Source organism: Trematomus bernacchii, unplaced genomic scaffold (genome assembly GCF_902827165.1).
Source record: "Trematomus bernacchii unplaced genomic scaffold, fTreBer1.1, whole genome shotgun sequence".
Lineage (NCBI taxonomy): Eukaryota > Metazoa > Chordata > Actinopteri > Perciformes > Nototheniidae > Trematomus > Trematomus bernacchii.
In genome coordinates this window covers 857,793-882,403 of record NW_022988098.1, presented here as the reverse complement: position 1 = coordinate 882,403, position 24,611 = coordinate 857,793, and the positions used below count along the sequence as shown (strand labels likewise).

Genomic DNA, 24,611 nt, shown 5'->3' with positions numbered 1-24,611 from the left:
AGGAGCCTTTTAAATAAATGTTAAATCAGAAAACTAAATCTGGGTCTGATGGACACACTTCATTACGGGCATCCTCACTGGAGAGCAGAGTTATTCCACAGAACTGGTGACTGTTCAGTTTTTCATCACATCAAAAGAGGGCTGCTAAGCACTTCTGAAAATTAAATGAACACTTGCAATCCTGGTTTAAAGTAAATCTGTTGGGGGTCGTGATTTTCATTTTTGTAAAGTGATTAGGGAGGGGGGAGGGGGGAGGTGCGAATTGCTTTCCGATTCTCCCCACCAGCTCCACCTTTTAATAACATGTTGCTAGGAAAGCCGTTGATTAATCTTTATAAAGGTTTAAAGGATTACTTCACCCATGAAATTAACTTTGTATTTCAATTACGTATCCGTTTGATTTCCCAAACAATCTTGCAAAATGTCTATCAAAGCATTCGTTTACAAACTCTCACACAAATTGAGCACTAAATCAGATTCCCAGTGTGAATGATTTATATATATAAAAAAGGTTTACTGAAATTGTGTTAATTATGACAATTTTGCTGAATACAAGAAAAACATGCTGCAAACTACATCTCTGTAACATTCCTCTCCAAACATTTATTTTAAGTGCACCCTTATTAGATTTGACAGTTGCAGGAATTATACAGCACTGCCTTTTCTTTACTTTGCATAGTGGGAAGTCGATGTCTGAGAGGTTGGACCAACAGCAATATATCACAGACAGCTTCTCTCCACATGCATCTCATAAATATAAAGTGTGTATGCTTTTTTTGCTTTGAAGTCTCTTAATTGATCGCCCACCTGTAATCGCCGACATATCTTCCTGTCAATTACCCACTAACTAACGTTGCTGTGAGTGTAACTCCTCAAAAGTAACATGCTGGAACAGAGCTATGAGCTATACAGATCCAATTATTATTCCTCCCACTGCTCACGCCTGCTTGCCAGTTGGAAAGAAGTAATCTGTTGCATGAGCTCACTGGATAAGATCAGGAATTAGAGTAATCATGAGGCACTCACATTTCTTCAACAATGCCATTTCATTACATGGACACCCCTGTATCATCGCACAGCACACACAACTTTGTATTTGTGTGTGTCTATGTGGGAGGATGTTTTTTTTTTTTTTTTTACCCAACCGGCAGTGGAACGGCTCGTACACCCTACTGTGGAGCAAATGGAGACTGCTATCCAATGCCACGCTTGTCTGCCTCTGTTCAGATCACCTCCTCCGCTGGCTCCCGCCATCTGGGGGAAGTTTAGCCTTGGTGCCTTTCAGATTTGGAGAGGCTCCAACAAATTGTCCCCTTCAGCCTTTTTACTGGGCTCCCTGAGTGGTCTCTCTTTCTCTCTCTTGTTGTCTTAATGGCGGCACGACAGTTATAATCCTTCGAATATATGTCTCTCTCAGACACATCTGCCCTTCTCTTATTATGAATCTGCTTTGTGATGACCACAAGGATGAATCTGATCAATATGATGCTGATCTGGTTCCTTCAAACTCAGCTTTCAGTCGTGCAGGTCCCTTTTAGTTATGAAACTCATTGTATAACCCAACATTGCTTCTCCTGTCAGCTGTTCATGGCTTTTAAACTTTTTTAGGTCATTGTTTTCATTTTATTATTCAAAACGTTATTGCTTTTGTTCAGTCTCATTGCTTTCATCAGAGTTGTTTTTGATCAGTGGAAGCAGATGTTTCTATGTAAAAACCTCATACTCTGCTCAACACCAAACACCTGATGTTAGGGATAAACTGGTGAAATTAAGTATTTAGTAGCAGCTTAAATACCAACAGCTGAAAAAAGAGAATGAATATTGGAAATTGGTTGACACAGACACAACTCGAGAAGGGTGCTAATGTTTCCAAATCTGATGGAGGAGTAAATAAGCCAGGGTATGCTAGCAGGATAGCATGTCTCTACTATCCTATATTAGGTTGGCAAAAAAAAACAAAAGGCAAAATAATTATTAGTTAATACAGGTCTAAGTTTAATAGTGTGCACATCAACATTGTATGCAAGCCACCCTCAGTCACATTACAATTCATTTTGTAACCGTTGAATGATTTCCACTATTAAGGGTGTTTGAAATGTATGATTGTTACATACTGTATATTGACTTGTAAAAATAACTCTTGTTGGTTTGTTTAATTGTAATAAGAGGTATAAACAAATAATTGCTGTAAACTATTATTCCTAAATATTCCAGTCATACAAAATATATAAAAATACCAAAATGCATTGAAACAAAACTATTGATTTGAATTTCATTGACTATTGTCAATAAATAAATATGTACACACCACATGTCAACCTGCTTACCAACAATTACTGTAGTTTGTTAAGCTAGAAAGAGCTCTCCATCTTAATGATGTCCTTTCCGTACATGTCAGGCTTACAGGATAGGACCAGCTCCATCTCTTGGCCAGGGGAGGGGACAGGGATTTTGTTGATCTTGGCAAAGCTCTGACTGATGTCCATAAATGTTTTATTTTTGGTCTCAGGGAGGACGAAATAGAGGTAGATGGATCCCAGGACGCAGACGACCACAAACACCAGGAAAGCAAAGGCCTGCAGCGCCTCCTACACAAACAGAAAAAACACAATAATTAAACACCACAAAATCATACTGTATGTGTCAGGACTCAAAACTCTGGAAATGGATGAAATACCTTAGCCAATATTTTCACCAATTTGATGGATTATACTATTTTAGCATTCATACTATTTGACGATTGCCGTCCTCTCTCAAATCCTGCCATTTGTAAACCGTCCTAAACTCTTGCCAACTGCAGAGAGACGTCGTCTGTGGCATCTGTTTTGACATCTGTGTGTCATGGTGGGCTTGGCATGACATGCACAATAAAAGGTCCCACATGCTTGTATATAAGAGTATTCGCAAGTCTGAGGAAATGTCCGCTTCAGATTTCTAACAAAATGCGTATTTGTTTGTGAGTTGAAAAATGTACCCACAGTCTGAAAGCTAACCTTGTCCAGTGTGTTATGCCAATATTATAGATTAGTGACAGATTTAAAAATACACAGTCTGATTACCCAAAGGGAGATTTAGAGTTGGAGAGAGGTTTTGTTTGTTTGTGTGTGTGTGTGTGTGTGTGTGTGTGTGTGTGTGTGTGTGTGTGTGTGTGTGTGTGTGTGTGTGTGTGTGTGTGTGTGTGTGTGTGTGTGTGTGTGTGTGTGCGTGTGCGTGCGTGCGTGCGTGAGAGAGAGAGTGAGAGAGAGAGAGAGTGAGAGACAGAATTGACTGACCCTCACTAGTCCGTCACAAAGCTATAATACCTTGCTCATGTGAGCACTCAAATGCGTCGCTATGTAACTGGTATTAGATCTGTTGTGTCCAAGCAACCATGACCTCAATGAAAAACTACTTTGATTTCATCTGTTATATCACCACTGCTGTTTGTCTCTGACAGTGTTTTCCTCTGTTCACTGTATTTCATAATAGCACTGAAAAAAATAGAGCATCGTGCAAAACCCCTGACCCAGTTTCCATGCGGCCTCTGTGATGTAGCGCTCATCTGCAAAGTTAGCAAGTTTCCTCACAAAACACTGCCTTCCTCCCCCAATAGTCATATGAGATGAGTCAGGCTTCAAACAGGACATTTCTGCGTCCACTCCTGTCATTAATCGAATTTAAGCAAGCCTAGTGGATGGAGCAGAATGAAACAGTCTCGTGGTTGACGCATGGATAAGCCTTTGATCTGCTGTGAAGGCTCAGCTGGGTTTAGCTTGGTTCACACACCAACAATTAGACATGCATATAAAGACTTATGATTGGCAGCAAACATACAAATGTGAATTATGTTTCATGCCATTTTGCACCCAGGGTGACATTAAGAGGGGAGATGGCGCAATAGCCGTGGGCGGTTCTGGTGAGGGGGGGGGCCTGCAACACTGAGCTTGAGCACTGCTGTGACCCCCCTCGCACAGAAGAATCTATGATAATGCAATTTGTGTTACTGTACCTGGGTCAAAATTGAGGAATGTTTTTTTTTTCATTAATGTAATTTAATAAAATTGTAACTAAGTGACTGTGCTATAACTTGTGCCAAAATAACTGAAAACTAAAATTGTTAGTAAGTTATTGACATCAATTCTGTAAAAAAATACACCAATCATGGTATTTTAAGTTTTTTTTTTTCACGTTGTAACTTTATACTGAACTAAAAGTGTTGTACTCTGGAACACTGTCTTTGTCTCCTTCGCCAACACATTAAATGTGCCCCTCACATTAAATAACTGGCCCCAGCATGGCCCCCCCGGTAAAATTGATCAAGAACCGCCACTGGCTATAGCAGTAATTGGGGAACCCTGATTCAGGAGACAGGACAGAACAGTGCAGGATGGAATAGGACAACACCGGTCAACACAAGCATGTTCAGTACCAGGACACGACTGAAAAGGATAGTGCAGAACGACACAGTCTAACAATGTAAGTAAGGTTGCTAGAACAGTAAGGTTCAGGATATGACATACAGAGCATACAGAAACATATAATGAGTCTTACAAAGTAAGATGGGACACAATAGAAAGACAGAATAATGCAAAGTTGGGATGGGATAGAACAGGAGGGAAAGGACAGTCTCGGACAGAACAATGCAAGGTGGAGCAGGATAGACCACGTTTTTTTGTGGAATGGGAGAAAAGCGGGCAGGACAATGCAAAAAAACAGAAAAGGACAATTCAGACCAGTATGGGCAAGAATGGCGGGACTTTTATTTAGTGGGAGTTGGAAAAGGCTACAACAGAAGAGTTTAAATTAGGATGAAGGGCCTAAAGGATGGGATTGTACAGAACAGAATGGGGTGGTTCGGTGCTCAAGGGTCATAACAAATCAAGCATTTTTTAGATTAGCAAGGGCTTGAGGTGAGGGTGTGTCATTGAAATGGCCCATTGTGAGGAAATCATCTTGAGAACCCTCCGAAGAAGAACTTTTGAATCCCTACCTGGGATTTGTTTTATTAGTATCTTCTGTGGCCCCCGACGCAGCCGCTTCAACACATTTAAATGAGTAGGAGGGTGGGCGTTTTTGCGCAATGCATTATTTTTGGTGCTTCAAGTAAAAAAGAGCGAGGGAATGTTTTAACACCTGCTGTGGACATACATCAAATTGAAGTGTAAAATTAAAAGGTCCAGGTCCATAGACTCGTTCCATGGAGATATGTAGCATGTTTCTAGGCAATTGTAAGTCATTACCGGTGGCGGAGGTGTAAACTGTATACAGTGATGGTGGGGGGTTATTTGCATGTGAATGGGCTCTCATAGATTGTGCTGAATCTTCCCAATGGGAGGCACACTCAAGGTCAGTGTGTGTGATGCATACGAGACTGTACATAAGACTACAGTGCAAATGTCCCCCTGGGCTGTTTAGAGATTTATGGATTACCATATGCCAATGCTGTCACATGGGAGCACCACAATGGAAAGACATACCATCCGTTAGCATCACAGTTATGGATCACCACTACTATAATCCTCACTCATTAGCACCAAATACAAATGTATAAACTCACAGTTTACTAATGAATGGAATTGGGTTTGATGGTTCATTAGTCTCAATAGATTTATGATCATCAACCAGAGCCTGTTGTTATTGCTCCATTTTATGTTTTATAGCATCATAAATTATATTCTCATCAACTGCAATGTTGCAATGTTTTAAATTAACTACAAGAAGTTCATTAAATGCGAACAAGACTTTTCAAATTGCAAACAAGGCCCCGTCACTCTCATACATTGATTCTAAAACCTTTCAGCTTTGAAAAGAAATGTATCGCTAAAGCATTAATTGTTATGGGTTTATGTAGAACCCTTTATTAGTGCTTATTATTTAATTAGACCTTCCATAGAAGATTTATAACTGACATCACATAAAACATGATACTTATATGAAAAACTTGTTGTAAAGAAAGGATTGTGATTTCATTACACGTCACTTGTTAGACGCTTTTATCCAAAGCGACTTACATACTCAATACTGTGGACAATCCCCACAGGAGCAATTTGGGGTGAAGTGTCTTGCCCAGGGACACAACGACATGCTGACTGCAGTGGGGTTTGAACCAGTGACCCCCTGATCTCAACACCAAGGCTCTATCCACTGCGCCACACGCCTCCGTGTTTCACAGAAATAAGTTACTTTGAAACGGAATCCATCTCCTTTGTAATCCAAAGGGACACACCAATCAATGGTTTCTAGTTTGTGGATTCAGAAAAGGTCATACTTTTCATGAAATCTTAAATAACCCCACATGCATATCCCAGTAATGTGGTTCTCAACACTCCTACGTGGTAGTCATATACATCCTTGAAAGATGACTCTCTGTTAATAAATGATCATGGTCGATACCTGATTGGATTACAAAAATTAAAGTGAAGGCTTGCTATTCATTGTCACTGTCCTCGTATTTATTTTCTTTCCTTTTTGCCTTCTTTATTAAACAAAAAGAATATGTTCTGACATGGGAAATGTGCTATCAGTGTCCTGAAGGTGTGCATATAAATGGTCTGAATAGGATGAAATCCCAAAGTTCACGCCAGAGGGAGTTTCTCTCCCACACCCTCCCCACTTTGCCTTGATTGGACTCCTTTGTTTATTACTGCGACATAGTGACATCACTATCTAACTATACACACATTGTATGTGATAGGCTAAGCGGCGGGACATCTCTAAGCGGTTGACCAATCGCAACAGAGCTTGCCAGCTAACCAATCAGAGCAGACTGGGCTCTGGTTTCAGACAGAGGGTGAAAAGAGGTGCTGCAGCACAGGCAGTAAGAGAGAAATAAAGAGCTTTTTGAACATTGAAGCATGGAGACATGTCACAGTAGAAGCACAAAATAATAATAATAAATCCTGAAAATTAGCAGAATATGGCCCCTTTAATGGACAATTTCCTCATAATGTGGATCTCTGCCTACAGAATGAGACATAAAAACAAAAAGAAGAAGAGGGCAGGCTAAATAAGATATTTGTGTGGCAGGCAGTGAGTGTGACTGCCATGGGCTGCAGACACCAGGTCAACAGGAAAACTACTGATGGGGGTTGATCTTCAATAGAGTGTTTGACGTCAACATTTGCTCCAACAGCGGTGACAAGGGGTCAACTGCTGCACTGTTGTTGTATAACATGTAATTATTTTAAGATGGGAAATATGTAAGAGGTTTATTTTCCAGGAATCGGTATTGCACTGTTTAACTGCTGCACTGTTGTTGTATAACATGTAATTATTTTAAGATGGGAAATATGTAAGAGGTTTATTTTCCAGGAATCGGTATTGCATTGTCGGTATGACCATGGCAACCATGCTACACTTTGACGACACTTGAAAAGCAGAGGCTCTTTTGAATGGAAACAAAGAGATTCCCGCTCATCCCTGGAGCATAACAATGCTCGACACTGTCTCGGTAGAATTCCAAGATAAAAACCTAATTGAAAGCTCCGAGGTGGGAGTAAACAAATCACCGAATCAGATTGAGTCTAACCTAAATTATTGATGTCAGAAACTCAAAGGCTGGTATCAGAACTTCTGTGTAAAGCGACCCATTAATCCAATACTGTCCTTGCTGGTGAGCAAAATAACACAAACCTTGCAGAGAGAAACAAAACTACGAACGATAAGGCTGTGTCTTTTATGTCTTGCTTCTTTAAAGGAGGGTTGGGGGACTTCAACAAGTGTTTGTCCAGGAGCCTGCTGTCTTGTATTCTGGAATCCTAAAGGCTACAACTTTAGGATTGTAGCCTTTGCAGACCATTTACATGCACATAATACATGCCTATAACACACAACAGGAAAGGGAATACCCAATAAAAGGATAATAGGGCCTCTTTAAAAATGTCTATTTGGCATTCAATGTTATCTTTCAAAATGTACAGCTTATTAAGTCAGTAAAACTTTTTTACATAAATGTGTCACAGTCTGCCCTCAAATTCTAGACTCATCCCCCCTGCATAACCCAGGGTGACATCAGCGGTGGCCTGTTGTGGAGAGAAGAAATGTGACAGGCGAGCGGTGTGATGTCTGAACAGGGTCAGAACATGTTTCAGGTGGCCGTCAGTAAGCTGTGAGTCACTGCTTTGATCTGTGTCGTGGGCCTGGCAAAACCCCAGCAAACAAAACTAACACTGCAATATGTGTGGCACTGGGTGGCTAAAAATAACCGCATGTCGCCTTCTCTCTCTCACCCTTGTCTCTGCGTTTCTCGCCTTGGTCTGCTTTGTCTCCTCCGCTCTTTCCGAACCTCTCTAGATCTATTTATGTAGGTCTCCTGTGGCATCACTACCTCTTTGCTGTATGTCTCTTCTGTCTGTCTTATTACATATTCAGCTCCACTTCAACCTGACCTTCAGTGACTGACATCTATTTCCACCATTCTCATTGTTCATCCATCAAAATGAAGGAGCCATCTATTTTATCATCACATTACATCGCTCCTCTCTGTCTCACTGTTCAGGCCGACATATGTTAAAATATAAATAAATAAATATACACGCTCACTAGTTCCAATCGGGCATCAGGAAATTTTGTGAAATGAAGAGACAAAGAGCAGGTGAGTAATTAGTGTCCTGTGGATCTGCCGACACTCTCGAGGTGACGCTCCACATACAAATGTAGATCTGGCACCTCCCTGACAAGCCCCTTCTCATCATTATGAACATTGAAAAGATAGCTTATAGGATTACACACACCATATGTTTCTGCCAAAACCAGTTTTCACCACAATGTCTTCCTCAGTAAAATAATGCTATACTCATGGTAAAAGAAACTTATCTTTTATAGTGTTAGAGTGCTACACACAACATTGCGTAATAATTCTTAATTGGTCAGTGTTTTATGGGATTTTTCTCTGGAAAACTGACACAATCACATACATTTTTGACACATTTTACTGTGGAATGATAACTGACAGGGTGCATTAGTTGATGTGAAATACTTATTTTTCATTTGAGTTGTATAACCTTTCATCATGCAATTGTTTGCATGATATCTTCTGAAAAGTTTTTCTTTTTACGTGTGTACAAATGGCTAGTATTTTGTGTCAATTACACTCATAACCTGCATCCAAATCAACTATGGAAGTGGCGTTACTTAAAGGGGACCTATCATGCAAAATGCACTTTTGTACGTCTTTTATACATGAATATGTGTCCCCGGTGTTCCAGGGAACTCACCAAGTGTCCGAAAACACAACCCTCTCTATTTTCCTCCATACCCAAATCTCTAAAAAAGGGGCTGCAACGGATCTGATAAAAACTGATCCAGATTTGAACACTGTCCTGACGTCAGGACGGTGGCGCTACGGCTATTGGGCCAACTCCACCAATCAGGAGGAGACCGCCACGGCCATTGCCGTTCGAAAGCGCTGGAGACGCTGTAGTACATATGCCAGGCCTGTAGATGGTGCTGTTCTCACTGAATCTGCCCCTGCACAAACAGAGCTATAAATTGTCAAATTGAGCAAAATGAGGCATGGCTAAAATGCATGATCTGTTTGGTATTTTGAAAAAAAAAAAGTATAAATATGCCTTATATAGGTATGGTCCTACACTATATTATTCAAATATAGCATGATAGGTCCACTTTAAGAAGGGATGTTATGTGTCAAATATATACATCCTGTTCACTTATGGACACAAACTGACCGTGGGTGAAAGTCCTTTGAATTTTAAAATCCACAGTGCACCTTTAAGTATTTATATCTTTATAAACACATCTGTTCCTGATGTGAGAAGGAAAAATGTTTAAGTCCCGATATGTGTTGCCCTTTATGATCTGATTTGATTTCTTGTCATATTTGTTTAGCTCTGTTGCTGTTTCATCCTCTGCATTTGACTGACCCTGTTAGAAAAACAGCTTCTTTCTCTAAGAAACCACTATCTTTGTGTTTGATATGCCCTTTTTAAGCTATTTTAGTTCACTCTTTTTCTCCCACATGTGACCCACTGGTGCAGCTGGCTGAAAGGACGAACATTGGTTTGTCTGCAGGGGCTGCAGAGAATACGGGCAGAGAACATTTGATGGAAGGTCAACACAACGTCAGTTCAATGTCCACCATGCTGCAAACAAAGATTCACTCAGATCTCAAACTTTTGTGCTAACTTTTTTCTGTTTCTCGCTTTGAACATGTCCTTCAATTTACAGTAAAAGTTTCATTTCCTGTGTGTGCGTTAATGTATGTGTGTCCTTGGATGGAATAATGCATTTTAATATTGAAAAAGTTAATCTACTGCAAGTAGTCTACAGTATGATACTAGTTGTAACTGTTAATTCTCCTCCTCCTTCCCTCAACCTTGTGCAATATTTTTCCTCAACTCCATCCAAGTGACTACAGACAACTTCCCCCCACCCCCTAGAGTTTTTAAGTATTCAGGTATTATTGTTGCTGTGGCTGTCGCAAAGACATAACAGTTAGCTTGTGGTTTTCCTAAAAAACCCATCCCACAGCTGCCCTTTTTAGCGACTTATTCAAACCATCATTGGCAAAGCAAGAAATAATTTGTTAATGCATGATATTATAAATTATTAATCAGAGTAATAGGTTCAGGGTTGATCTGCCATCCTCACAAGGTTTCTACTTTGCTGCAAACAACACAACCACTAAGTGTTATGCAAATGAATGCATGATGACGCAGCCAATGTGCAAATGAGCATAAGATGTCAAGTGGTGACTTTTGAAACACGTGCTTCCTCCTACAATGGAAAAGAGTTGTCATCACTGCACTGAACTGCACTTCATTATTGTGTTCCACCCTCTGCCTTTTCCCCACAAATAAACAAAATCATTAAGAGCCGTAAATCAAGAGTTGTTTGCAAAGTGAAAGCAAAGCTTATTAGGAACGATCCAAATAATGATGACGATTGTGTTTCTCTTGGCACAAGATTGTGCAATTAACATTTACTTGATAATGATAGGAGAGGATAAGCAAAACACTGGTCTATTACCACTTTAATGTCTCAAGCTGTATTGTGAAAACTGCATATGCACTTGCAAGAACAGAAATGAGACACAGCTCATAAAGTCATGCTGTAATGAAGGTGGATGTACTGTGATGCAATGTAATTAGTATAGTTCTGTCACATTAGCTTTATTGTTGGATACAGCACATGATATACATTAATGAATCTCTGAGTCCCTGCTCCGGTTTCTATGACTTAAAAAGATTACATCCTGTGCTCATGTCGTTCTTGCTTATTCTCAGCAGTCACTGTAACTGAATCCTGTTTGCCAAAGTCCCGCTAAATGCCTGGCGCTAAATGCCTGCATTCAGCTGCAATGAATAGAGGTCAAACGCATTCCAGATTTACACTGCCATGACGCTCACGCATGTACACCAGGAACAGAGGGGAGAAGAGTGTTTGAACATCTCATTCAGGACTGGAAAGGCCAAAACGGCACATCAAATATTTGTTTCTTTTAGCCTTGAAAAATGTCCAGACAGAATGATTTAATACAGCAACAATAATTGATGGCACATTATGTGCTTCATGTGACGTCACAGTCCATATATAATCCTGTTTAATTAACATAAGCAGGTGAGAGCACCAACAAACCCACGAGTATCTATAAATTTGCATGCATTATAGATTCTATAATGTCTGAAGCCTCGGTAAAGAATATGCTGCAAATTAAATGCAATTACTCAAGGTGCATTGAGTAGAGACATGAACATGTGAACATTCACCCGTATTAGCAGTCCTTCCACTCAGAGCTTTACATCTGTATTCAGTTAAAGTCATACAAGGATTTGTTAAGGGTATTCAAAGCTAAATTGCTTTTTAACAAAGCAATTTACTGCAAAGATGTTTCCAACGTCAGAATAATCATCAGGTTTGTAAAGGACATGCTGCAATATGAAGTAAGAAATGTGTGTACCTTTTTGCTTTCATTCAATCATAAATCAAATATTATTTATTTATTTCCTATGCCCTGCAGAACATGTGGTTTCCGTGTGCAAACCTTTTTTCAGTCATGTTAATGACTGTGAAATAATTGCATAACAAAACAAAAATCTCTCCAATATAATCTCTTTGAGCGATGAAAGCACTTAAGCAAACGTTTTCTGGGCACCAGGTACATCCATTAACAAATTATGTTTTGTAAACAACTAAAAACAAGCCCCAACTCTTCCTGCAGATGAAGAGTGGAAAAGTAAAGAAGTGTTTGAATGAGCTGAAAAAACTGTAAGTTAGAAAGGGTATGAACTTCAGCGTATATTCCTTCAGCTCAGGAAGATGGAAATGTCGAATGCTATTAGGATCTAATGAGGGACAAGTGGGACATAATGACCGAGGGCAGAGTTTGCCTCTAATAAAAGTAGAGCCGTGTCCTCGGCACAGAGGGCAATTATAAGGCAGACCGTGGCACTCACATTATGAAATATAAACAGAATATGTACAATTCAACTGTCAGTAAGGTATACATGTAGGTAACAATTACGGTCTGCCATTGTTTTCAGGTTTCTTTTAAGACTTTTTCAGATAGTTTTACGTACACATTTGTTTGTGAATAGGGATAATTTGGTGAATAATCACCTGACCCTGCTGTTCCCCTCAGCTCTATGAAGCAATGATTTGGTTTAACAAATGTATCATTTTAATTCACTCATACTGGTCGCGTCATTATTGGCAGTAGCAGGAAACAAAAAATCACTCAAAACACTGCAATGAACATATAGGATTCAGCCAGGTATTTCCCCAAGGAGTTGGTGAGGACCAAAACGGAGCTTAAAGGAAAGTACATTTTGAACTCAAATTCAAAAAAGCGTCATGCAAAAATGAAAGGTCAATGGAGCAGCAGGTGAAGTCTAGTCAGTGAACAAAAACCCTTGGGAGAATGTTGTGAGTGGACTGCAAAGGATCAGAAAGGAGGAAGGCGCAACTCTCAGAGAAAAAGAAGCAAAAGGCTGATGCAAAAGTGAGTGGGCAAGGAAATAAGAGGTCAGGCTTTTCAGATGTGACCATTTCAAAACTTAAATGGCAGATTGGGTTTACCTCTGTGCTCTTCAATAACAACCTCTAGTCTTGTTTACTTTCTAAAGAGATTGAGCGGATGTATACTACTCGAGAGAAATATACAGATTTGACACGCAGAGATGAAACAGATCTGTGAAAGGTTATAAACAAAGCCTCAAAGTTCCTTGCGGCGAGTTGGATACAACTTGGTGAAAAGTGGACTTATTTGTAACACTGACGAGATATTAAAGACGGCTCCAAAACATCAAAGAGAGAGGGAAATTAAGCACGAGGCCAAGAGGGTAAGACGCTTAATACAGAATTAACATACCGGCTATGGTTCACTTTTTTCCCCTAACTCTGTTATCCTTCTCTTCTTCTTCATCCCAATAAAAAAAAAAAAAAAAAAATCTTCAGGAAGGAGCACATAATCAGGCTCATTATTTTGTCTACACATCCTGACTGCAGATCAGATCAATCCTCCGGGCTGTTTATTGCTACTTATTCCTTTGCTTTGCTCAAGGTACCTTCATCTTTTATCCTTCTCTACGGCACGTCTGATTAACTTTCAGTACTTCACTAAAAGCAGAATTTGTTTTAGTTTGTCTCATGAGGCAGCACTTAATGGGTCAACTCCCTCAAAGTGGGAAGAGTAAGAGTATTGACAAAATTAATTTGTAGTATTTTAGTACAGTATGTGTGCACAAATAGCTTAAGGGAATTGTAGTCCAACGACATGACACGGCAAACATGTAGGAATATTTAATGAAAAAGAAATCTTTCCTCAGGAAGTTTTTGTCTGTAGCATTTTAAGGCCATTGTAGTTAACAACAGTGATGGAAACAGACATTCTCTGGCAGAGTTTTCTTGCAAATATATGTCTTTGTAATTTACGAGAATATTTGAGGATTCAAAGAATATTAACTCCCTATCACAGCTCTGTAAATTATATATATCTGCTCTGAAAACAATTAAGAGACACACATTTTCTTAAATCTCAATCTTTAAATGTATGGCAGCCATTCCTGTCCAGTGCCTGTTGAATTCCAACACAGAGAAATGTAGTCAGTAGAGAATAAGAATGAAATAAAAATGTCATCTTACTCAAACATACCTAGATAGTAAAACCAGAGAAACTGATAATGCTGCAGTGGTCTCCCAATTTTTCAGAGTTTTATATATATCTTTCAGCTATAATGGCCATAATATGTCGTCCTATTTGTCACATCAGAGTCATGGTGAGAAATCTCACGTCAACAGACGTTTTTTTTTCACTGCCATCCTTTTGCAATGATGAAACATAGGAGAGCTCAGCAAATCAAAGCTATGGCTATAGATACACAGCAGCACACCTCAGTAAAGATTGCTGTAACCAAGCGGAAGTTAGAATTGAATGTTATAAAAAACACCCCCCTGGCTTTGTGGTGGATGTGCCAGAAATAAATTGCTCAGAGAGTTCAGTCTGGGCTCAGTAACAAGAGACACAGCCGAGCTGCTGGTGTTTCACTTGTCGCATTAAGTTAAGAACAAGTAAGGCTCACAGTGTTTTAGATCCACGGGTTGCTTCTTGCCATAAGAAGACATTATTCCCTGCACTATCATGTGATTAACACTGGGTTCAAACCCGCGGCGCTTTACTGCACATCGACTCCTTCTACCTCCTTTTCTGTCTCACTTCAGCTGTGCTTATAAAGGCTAAAAAGCCCCAAAAATAATAAAGAAAACACGATCAAATGAAATAGACCAATAGGGATAAAAAACAAATATGCTGCGGATTATGCACCAGAGCGCCTCCAAGTATAATTTAAAATGCAAATTGTGATATTACTGGGGTGTTTGTGCTGTAAGTTGCATTTTTGTGGATTTTCCTACTTGGCTTCAACTTATCATCACACACTTTGATTCAATAGTCATACATATACATTGCCAGATTCAGAGGAAAGATAAAACCTCCCAAACAATGAATCTTAACAACAGGTTACATCTGCTTGTACCCTGAGGAGCAGGGGGCCGACCGAACCAGGCTTGGCTAAGACCTTGGATAAACTTTCCTCCCAAACAAAAGCGCAGTGCCCTTCTGTCTGGTACAAAATGATTCCCGCAGGTAGCCAGACAAACTGCTGTTCGGCTCTCTGCTCGGCCCGATGCCACAGCCAGAGTGATCGAGTTTTTATTCAAGGCGTACAGCAAGGTTTGACATTCTCACTGTGTGGATAGCCCTTTGGGATCTGGCTTGTGTTGGGCTCAACCTGGATGCTGCTACAGTGGGCCCCCCCCCGGCAGTATGGAAACCATTAAAAGTATTCACACAAAAAGTAGCACATGTTTACAATTTTTCTAACATCAGGCGAGTTTTAGCTCTAATCTGTTGTTCTTACTGGATATGAAAGATGGAGTATCACAAAAGGAATACTCTCTAACCCTGTGGTATAATTATCAGATCCGACCTTGGTTTTGTCCGACACCCTCACACAAAACCCTTTTGAGAAATTCCAAAGGAAGATGTTGTTGCTGAAGACAGCCATGCTGCAGGCGACAGCAGGCAAACTGCAGATGGTCTCAGTGGTCCAGTTTGTCTCAGAGCTGTCCGGGATGCCCGCAAGCTAAGCATGCTTTGGTGCCCACTGTGATGGGTTTCTCTTCATCTCTTCATTCACTGGTCAATGTTGAGAGTTTGGGCTATTTTACTTCCATCTCATTTCAGACTCATGGAAAGAAAAGGTCCAAAATACAAATGAAGGTGTTTATTTCCCTACACTTTGTTTATTGACTTCTAGATTCCTTAATTCAACTAAAGTATAATTTGATAGCACAATTTTGCATATTGAATTACATTTCCTGAGCTCTTGTAATACATAAAAGATAATTTGGGAGTTCCGTGGGTTTTTTTTAAGTTATGAGTTTACATTAATCACATATGGTAAATGTTACATGAAATACCTTTAAAGGCTTTTTTCTCACTAAAAGATTTTCTCATTCTTTGAGCCAGAAAATGTCACTTCATTAGCACGTATACAAACTTTCCAGTGCCACTCCTATCTATATTCTAAGGGTTTTTACAGACAGGTTTGTCCATAAATCATTCATAGCCTGATTCATAGAACATTTTCCTAAAATCGTAGCAAGAATTTATTTTTCTCTTGGCTGTTGATAGTATTTTCTGATTTATGGAGTTGAACAGGATATATCTAAAATGGACGCAAATATGGCAGCAAAGTGAAAGCAACATTTTGTACGTGGCTTTATCCATTGTTCAAGGTTTCCGTTATTTTCTGTTTGAAAAGACAAGTTTCCAAATTATGAATTGGCATGTGAGTGCGGCCACTCGCAGGCTCAACCCCTCCCACTGTCAATGCCAAAAAAAGGTGAAAAAATTAAATCATATAAAACTATTATTATCACTATCAGCACCAAGCGGGAGTAAACCGACACATCACCCATAATAGGTAAAATATCAAATTAATGAACATGAGACTCAACACGTGCCTCCTACTCCCTTTTCACCAGGTAGTGTCCCCCCTTAAGAAGAATGTGAATAAGCCCCTGACAGTCCAAGGTGTCTACATTGATCTCACTGCCCATTATCTGGCTCTAGAAAGCCTGAGCTCAAATGATGGCTGAGCTGTCATCACTGTTGAACAACATCCGCCCCCCCCCCCCTTAAGGACACTTTGTCAGCACCGAGCAGCTCGTTCAGTGACAGGCGGCTTCACTGCGGTGTCTCACACACAGATACCGCAGCTCCTTTCCTCCTGTAGCGGTCACACTGTACAACCACCACAGTCCCCAGTAACACACACACACACACACACACACACACACACACACACACACACACCACACACCACACACACACACACACACACACATCACACACACACACACACACACACACACACACACACACACACACACACACACACACACCACACACACACACACCACACACACACACACACACACACACACACACACACACACCACACACACACACACACACACACACACACACACACACACACACACACACACACACACACACACCACACCACACACACACACACACATCACACACACACACACACACACACACACACACACACACACACACACACACACACACACCTCATTGTAACACCACTGTTGTTCAATGTACTTCTTACTATTTATTACTTTTGTTAGATGCTATTTTGACTTTCTTTCCTTATTTTACCACGGATTCGTACCTTTTTGATTTTATCTTAGTGTGCTTGCCTCTTTATTTTATATGTTAGTTTTTTTATGTTTGCCTTTCATCTGTACTGTCCTTTTGCTCCACATCATTGGTCATTTCCTAGATGTGGAAGAAATAAAGGATTTCTCATTTTCTCTGCCACAGGTCTGTGGAGGATGCTGGTCTGGCTCATATGTGTAAAAAGAAGTGTAATTACCACATAGGTCAGAGCTCCTCCTCTGCACAGGGCACTGCCACATCATAGGTCTTGTTCAAATGGGTGTCAATTCATTTGACCCCTCAGACTACGAGTAGATTACCTGGAGAACTTAATCTCTCTGGGGTTGTGCGTTTGGATGGTCAGGTCGGCAGGGAGCTGTTCCTATCTCCTACAGACACTGAATTCATTTGAACAAAGCAGCAGATCTGTACTCTGTCCTTTTATCAAGGGTTTGGCAGATTCCACTTGTTATACTAAGCTGCTTTGAAATCTACCAACTGAAAATTCTACAGCTTTTTCTCCGAGAGCTCTCTAATGTTTAGTCACATCAGTCAAATGTAAAAAGGCAGCAGAGGCTTGGGGAGCATTAATGGGATAAGACGACAGCGCAGAGGGCCCAGGACGTTTATTGGATGTGTGCTTAAGTCCTGTCGAGCGAGAGCTAAAACTGTAAAACACATCAGACAGGTTTCACTATCAGAGGCACAACCACCGCTGGGACACAGGGACACTAAAGGAGAACATCTTACCACCACAACTATCACAGACATGTTTGTGCCCTCCTCAGGAATAAATGCACTGACAATATTTTCCTGAGAAACATTTTAAATTGCTGACATTGTTGTATTGATTCCAGCTACATGTAGGAGACACATCCTTATACAAATATGGCATCTATTTATTCATTCATGCTTATGGATTTGTATTCCCTCACTTTATGGATTTACACTTTTCCTGGCCAATCAGGTGAGGCTGTGGGATTGATAAATAGGAAATGGACCTTGAGTAGAGTTAGATAAGGAGATACATATGTCATATTGATGCTTCTTTGGACATGATCTGTTTATTAGAAACACATGCTGCTGCATCAATAAATCAAACTAACAGTGTATTTGAATTAGATCATAAATTGATAGGAATGTGACTAATTATACATTTTTGAATATTATAATGTCTTTGATTTAAATTTGAAATGCATTGTTTATATATATATATATATATATATATTATATATATATATATCAGAATCAAAGTACTTAATTTAACCTGTTAAGCCCTGAGCCTGTTTTTCAGGTCTCAGGCTCGAAAATGACATTCCCAGAACAAATGACCATATCTTCCCTTCTAAAAGGGTTAAATTAATAATCTTTTTTCTCAAAGTAATGATAAACCTGTGAGTTGGATGTAGAAAAGTCAGAATCAATATAGATGTTTTTTATTTAAAAGAAAATTCAGATTTTACATAGTAAAAAACTGTAAATTATTATATTATTATAGTGTCCGTCCAAAAATTCTTTTTTACTTATAGTGAAAACTACCCTTGGATGATGGGTTAGTAGACTAAAAGCTTTAGGAATCCAAAGTACAACATATAATAAGTACCCTGTATCAAGATTGATGCAAAACAAGTGACATTTGACCTTTTTAGAGAGATTTAGAAGAAAAAAAAAACACTTCTGGGATCATTTGGGTGGATTTTCCATATCTCTGGCCCCCCTTGCTCGATTTTGATGGTTGACACCTCTTTCTGACCGTTAGAGCCAATAGAATCGAAGGGGGAGTCCCCCACACACACTCATTGTGAAACAAAAAGGTGGGGGCTTTGCGCATGTAATTTTGCATTAGAGTGAAGCTACACTCTAGCTCTGATATCTAGAAACGGAAAAACATGGATTATCAATCTCATTGCTTATGGATTATCAGAAATCCTTTCAAAGGGACACAGACACATTGGATTAACCTATGGATTAACTCCAACGAGGCGTTTTGGGGAGGTATTTTCTGTGTTAGAGTTTTACTCGCTATAGGGTGTACTTTGAGGGTTTTGACTCTGCACACCGTTTACATGCATAAAAACCTTCATAACACACAAGGGGACGGGTAATAACCGGAAAAGCATGACACCTCTCCTTTAAAACACCAAGAAACAACATCGTAAAAAAAAGCCTTTAGGGGCTTATGCTTAACATGCAGAACCAATTACCTTACCTCCCAAGGTTTGATATTTCCACTTCAATTATATTATCTAATGTGCTACCTCACAAATATCTATTTGCTGCTCTCCTGCCCTTCTATTATTTTCTATCATCAGTCCTCCATACAACACAATGGCACTCAATCTGAAAAACTAACGATGGAAAATTCACTCGCTACTTCCTGCAGTGAATACAGTAATAAAGAATGAAAGGGTCTCTATAGTGAGCAGTACATTGAATGTATGGAGGGTTTATCAATCATCAGTATCTCTAACATGTGTGCATAGACCAACAATGACCGACATGGCTATACATTTCCCTCGGACACAGAAAATTAAATAGCGGACAGTTCATATATTGTAAAATATATATATATATATAAAATAAACTTAGTGCTTTAAAGGTAACCTATATGCAAAATCCACTTTTTCATGTATTTTATACATAAACATGTGTCCCCTCTGTGTAAAGAGATTCTGAAAGTTTCAGGAAAAAAGATTCGCTTTCTTTTTGTCCTGATCCATTCATATACAAACCTGTCTGAAAATGAGCTGATCAGATTTTGGCCACTTTATGATGTCATAACGATTTGTTGGCTTGTGTAACCATTAGCCAATCACCAACCAAGGTAACCCCCCTCCCCCCCCACCTTATTACCTGAATCTCCTCCTAGAGCACCATTGTGTTCTTTTTAACCAAATATCTCTCAGAAGGGCTCCTTATTTTCATCTAAAGTAACAGACAGAGAATCAGCACTTTTGAAACAGGGCTGAAACAGAGGGGATTATGGGATGCAAATCCAAACACTTCAGAGACACGTTTTGTATATATTGTCTCACACCACCGGGCTCAGGGAGGCTTCATCCCACAGGCAGTGAGAGCGCTGAAGCTTTTCAACTCATCACTTTACATTTTACTCGTATCGCACTGGTGCCTTTTTACTACCTGTTTATACATGCACCCACTGCAGTGTACATCCATATGCATTTTTATCCTTTTTCAAAGTGTATTTATTGTATCACTACTATACATCAGTCAGTCATATATTGTGGATTATAAATATAGTATATTTTATTCCTATATTTTAAACTCTGCACAATTTTTTTCTTAAATTCAGATTTGCATGTTTTTCTTTTAACACATTTTGGAGTAGCATTGTTGTAGGAAAATGAATTTTATTGATTACAATTTAGTTTCTGTAATTGTTGTGCATGCAACGAATAAAGACTTTGACACATCCAATCCATCGAATTATCAAAAAAGAGTAACCAACCAATATTCTTTAGCACAACAAAACCCAATTCAAAGTTGAACAAACACTATATTTTCTTAAGAGGTTTTCTTCAGTAAAGAGATTACAAAGTGGTAAGTAAAAAGAGTGAAAGAGAGTGTCTGAGAAAAGGAACAAATAAGCCGTGTGGCCAAAGAAAGAGGGTAGGAGAGGCACGGAGGGGAAAAGAGAAGAGGTAAAATGAGAAGAGGCAGTGATGTGGAGCCGCCTGAAGCTGCACTCAGGTTTTAAAGTTGAAAGAGGACCCTGCTGTTTCCAGAAAAAACATTGTGTCAGACACTAATAAGCTCTTGTCTGTTGAATTTCTTTTATTATACTCTTAAAAAACACAACTAACCTTCTCAAAGTAGAGATGTCTCTCAGGTCCCATATGAAGCTCTTCAAAGACACTCACACTTTGCACCACACAAGAGTGAAGTAGCTGTTATATCCTTTAATGCCAGAATAGGAGCACTAATGATTCATTAATTTAAAAAGGGACAAAGTCTGGCCCTCACCTGTTATTCTGTGTATCTCTGCTTTCATTGATGAGTGTTTTTACCTAGAACGGTTTCTTTCATCAGGTGTTTTTTGAAATGCTTAAGAGGTGAAAATATTTTTCGGGCCATAATTAGTCTAAGATAAAACAGCTATGTGCTTCAGTTCTGCCGGTAAACAAACTACATATGTCCTTAATCGAACCAAAATAAACAAGAAACAGCCAGCAACCACTACATCTCCTATCAGGCTTTGAAAGCGCTTCTGAGTACTTCATATTCAGCACGGCAGCAGCTCATCGTCCACTGACACTGGATCTGTTCAGCTACAGCGCACGCTCTGACACCGCTCACACAACATCATGTACATTTCTTACCAATATATGTAAGAACTGAAGAAAATACCTTCTGAACAAATCTGAAACATGGTAAGTAATGAAGAAAAGGTTCAAGAGTCATTTAGTCAATATAACAGTCATATTAAATAGATTAAAAAACATTTAAAAAAACATAACTAGAGCTGTTGTAAATTACCAAAAATCGAATACATTTGACTTCATTGTGTTAATAACACCTGTTTTCTGTTATAATTTACTGCAATTTATAATCCACTTTAACGCAATTTGTAATAGATGATTGGTTATTAAACATACATGCATTATGTAATAACCGATGAGGATGGATGATATCTTTGCCTGCACACGTTATATGTTTAGGAAGGCTTAGGAAAATTGTGACACTTTAGTTTCGCCTAGTAAAAAATAATCTACCAATTTATTGAACGACCTTCCCCTTTCCTTTGTTGTTCAGTGTATAAAGTCCTTGTACTACCTTGTTGGTGCAAGACGCAGAAATAGATGAACTCTGTTAAATGCTTTTACTTTTATTGACATAATAAATATGTTCATTTCTTACCAAAGAGGTTGATTTTGTGTGGAATTTCCTCCACAGAATTGTATTTTAAAATGTTTATTTTGAGTCAGTAAGACCCATGCTTGAATAAATGAAATAAATGATGTTTTATAATGTTCAATTGTGGTTGGTTTATACCAGGTTATAACATAGTTATTAAATGTATTAACACTATTTGCAATGTTTGTTTAACATGACATTTTAGTGTGGGTGTTATTACATATTGAAGTGAAGATGTTTTACATTTGGTTAGTGATACTTCACAATATGCTGTTACATTACATTACACCCCAATGACCCAGATTGCATCAACAGGTTTTTACTTCAAACTTAAAACCTCTGCTTATACCCTAAGATAACTGAACAGAACATAATGTGTTTTAAATGGGCAGAGTACAGTATGTTTTACTGCCAATATCGTACATTTATGAGCTGAAAAATTCACCGATTCCCACTTTAACAGGGGAAATAAAAAACAATGTCTTGTAATCCTAGTTATAATAAAAGCAGACGCCCGGGGGATCACCCTTCCCAGCTTAGCTGCAGCTCTTCGCTGCCCTGACAGCAGATCACACTGACTCACAGTAAAGGGAGTAGGGCTGGAGTTTTCATATTTATGATCCATAGTGTTATATCAGGTCTGAATGTTAAAGCTCTCCACACAAAAACTGAAAAACCCCAGCGTAAGATTTACGTCATAGGTTTAAAGTATGATTCATTAAAGGCATTCAATACAGCTTGTTTGTGTAAAACAGTATTGATGTTCAATTAAATTCAAAAGCGTACAGGAAGTTCAGGCAGGAACACTCGATGACCCTTCAAAGCACAATCATTGGAGCTCAGTACTTGCATATACAAATAATATAAATACACATGTGATGGAGGGACTACAGAAACATCTAATTGCAAATATGTTGAGAGTCCAGTAAAGAGGTGGAGGTGCTGGTGGAGAGCAACAGGCTGTGACAAGCAGCCACTGCAGGGAATAATGAGGGGCTGCGAAAGGTTAAGTGACCAACAAGGACATGTGTGTAACGCTTCATTTAGAAAAATGTCACTTGTGTCCATTGGTTTGTAACTCAGAACTGAACTGCCTCCAAAAGAAGCTCCAAACCCTAACAGTGTGTACGTGCAGAGATTTGGATGAGGTAACTCACTTGAATGAATGGAAACAGGAGGCCCACAGCGAAGTTACACAGCCAGTTCACTATTCCAGCGATCATGAAGGCGGCAGGTCTGTAGGACTGTTCGAACAGTTCCCCTGTCAGCACGAAGGGGATGCCACCTGACAGAGATGGGGAAGATCATTAGTTACGACAAATCACAGGACATTTTCTTTTTTCTATTTACTTGCACTATTTTTTCAGTTTTTCAGTTTTATTATGTTGCACTGTTGGTGGAGCCTGTGACCTAAGATTTTCATCGTCATAACTACACTGTAGCTATGTACGTATGACTAATAAAAACCTTGAACCTTGAAATAAAGAAGTTTACATTTGTGTCGAGTTCAATGATCAATAATCTCTCTCCAGAATCGCTGACTCCACCTTACAGGGATATCATCTTTTTCTGATACAAGAGCCATGAAATCATATTCTCAGAAAACCTGGCCTTCAAACAGAAAGCAAAAGGACCTGTTGGTTTATCCTTTCTGGGCTGCTGTAGAAATTTAATTAACTCTGTGAAAGAGAACCAGCAGCCTACATATAAAATAATCATTTAACCCTTGTGTGGTATTCAGGTCTGTGGGACCCGTTTTCATTAATTAACTAAAGAAAAATGATATGATAAATCATTTTTTCAAACCCACACTCAATGGCCTTGGCTCATTTTCTGCGAAGACCATATATCAGAACACCCACTGTACCCCCCCCATACACATTTACATACAGGGTGTTCGGGTAACAAAAGTCATAAATAGTAAGAAGTACATTGAACAACAGTGGTGTTACAATGAGAATTGTGTGTGTGTGTGTGTGTGTGTGTGTGTGTGTGTGTGTGTGTGTGTGTGTGTGTGTGTGTGTGTGTGTGTGTGTGTGTGTGTGTGACTTTTTTGTTTCTGCCCCTGCCATTCCCGCACAAGGTTGCAACATTGTTGATAAACTCAAGCACCGACACCTGTCTGCTCTCACATTCCCGCATTACAGTATGTCTTGCGGGAACCGATCTTTATTTTTTTCACACTCTATTCAAGCTGCAAATTTGGGGCAAGACACAATAAATAAAGCTTCGCCAGTTTAGGTCCTTATCACAACTGATCAAGATGGCCAAACGATTCTCTGCTCAGAGGGCCTTGCAAATGGTTCTGGACGAGAGAGAACCATTTGATGATGATGGAGAGGAAGAGGAAGAGGCTTCAGAATGTGAGGATCACATTTCTGAGAAGTCTGAGTCTGACAGACTTTGAAGAAGAGGATGAGATCGAGCATCAGCTAGTTACAAACAAAAGACGAGCCACAGGACCAGCCGGTCAGTGGGGAAAAAAACAAGTAGCACTTTAATTCATTAATGTGATCTAACAAATGTAAAAGGGCAAATATTAACCATA

The 24,611-nt window shown here is 39.4% G+C and overlaps 1 protein-coding gene across 3 annotated transcripts in view; it reads right to left on the bottom strand.

Annotated features, from left to right (window-relative positions):
* Window positions 1-1,968: 1,968 nt before the first annotated feature.
* The window catches only part of slc2a9l2 (solute carrier family 2 member 9, like 2), a 115,456-nt gene continuing 92,813 nt past the window's right edge, over window positions 1,969-24,611 (bottom strand). For 2 of the 3 annotated variants that reach the window (XM_034121561.1, XM_034121563.1), the window contains 2 exons: window positions 23,221-23,348; window positions 2,352-2,588 (listed from right to left, as the gene is read on the bottom strand). In XM_034121561.1, the coding sequence (XP_033977452.1) occupies window positions 2,352-2,588; window positions 23,221-23,348 (365 nt within the window). Of the gene's footprint in view, window positions 2,589-23,220; window positions 23,349-24,611 lie in introns of all 3 variants that reach the window. The other variant, XM_034121562.1, reaches the window with a different exon arrangement.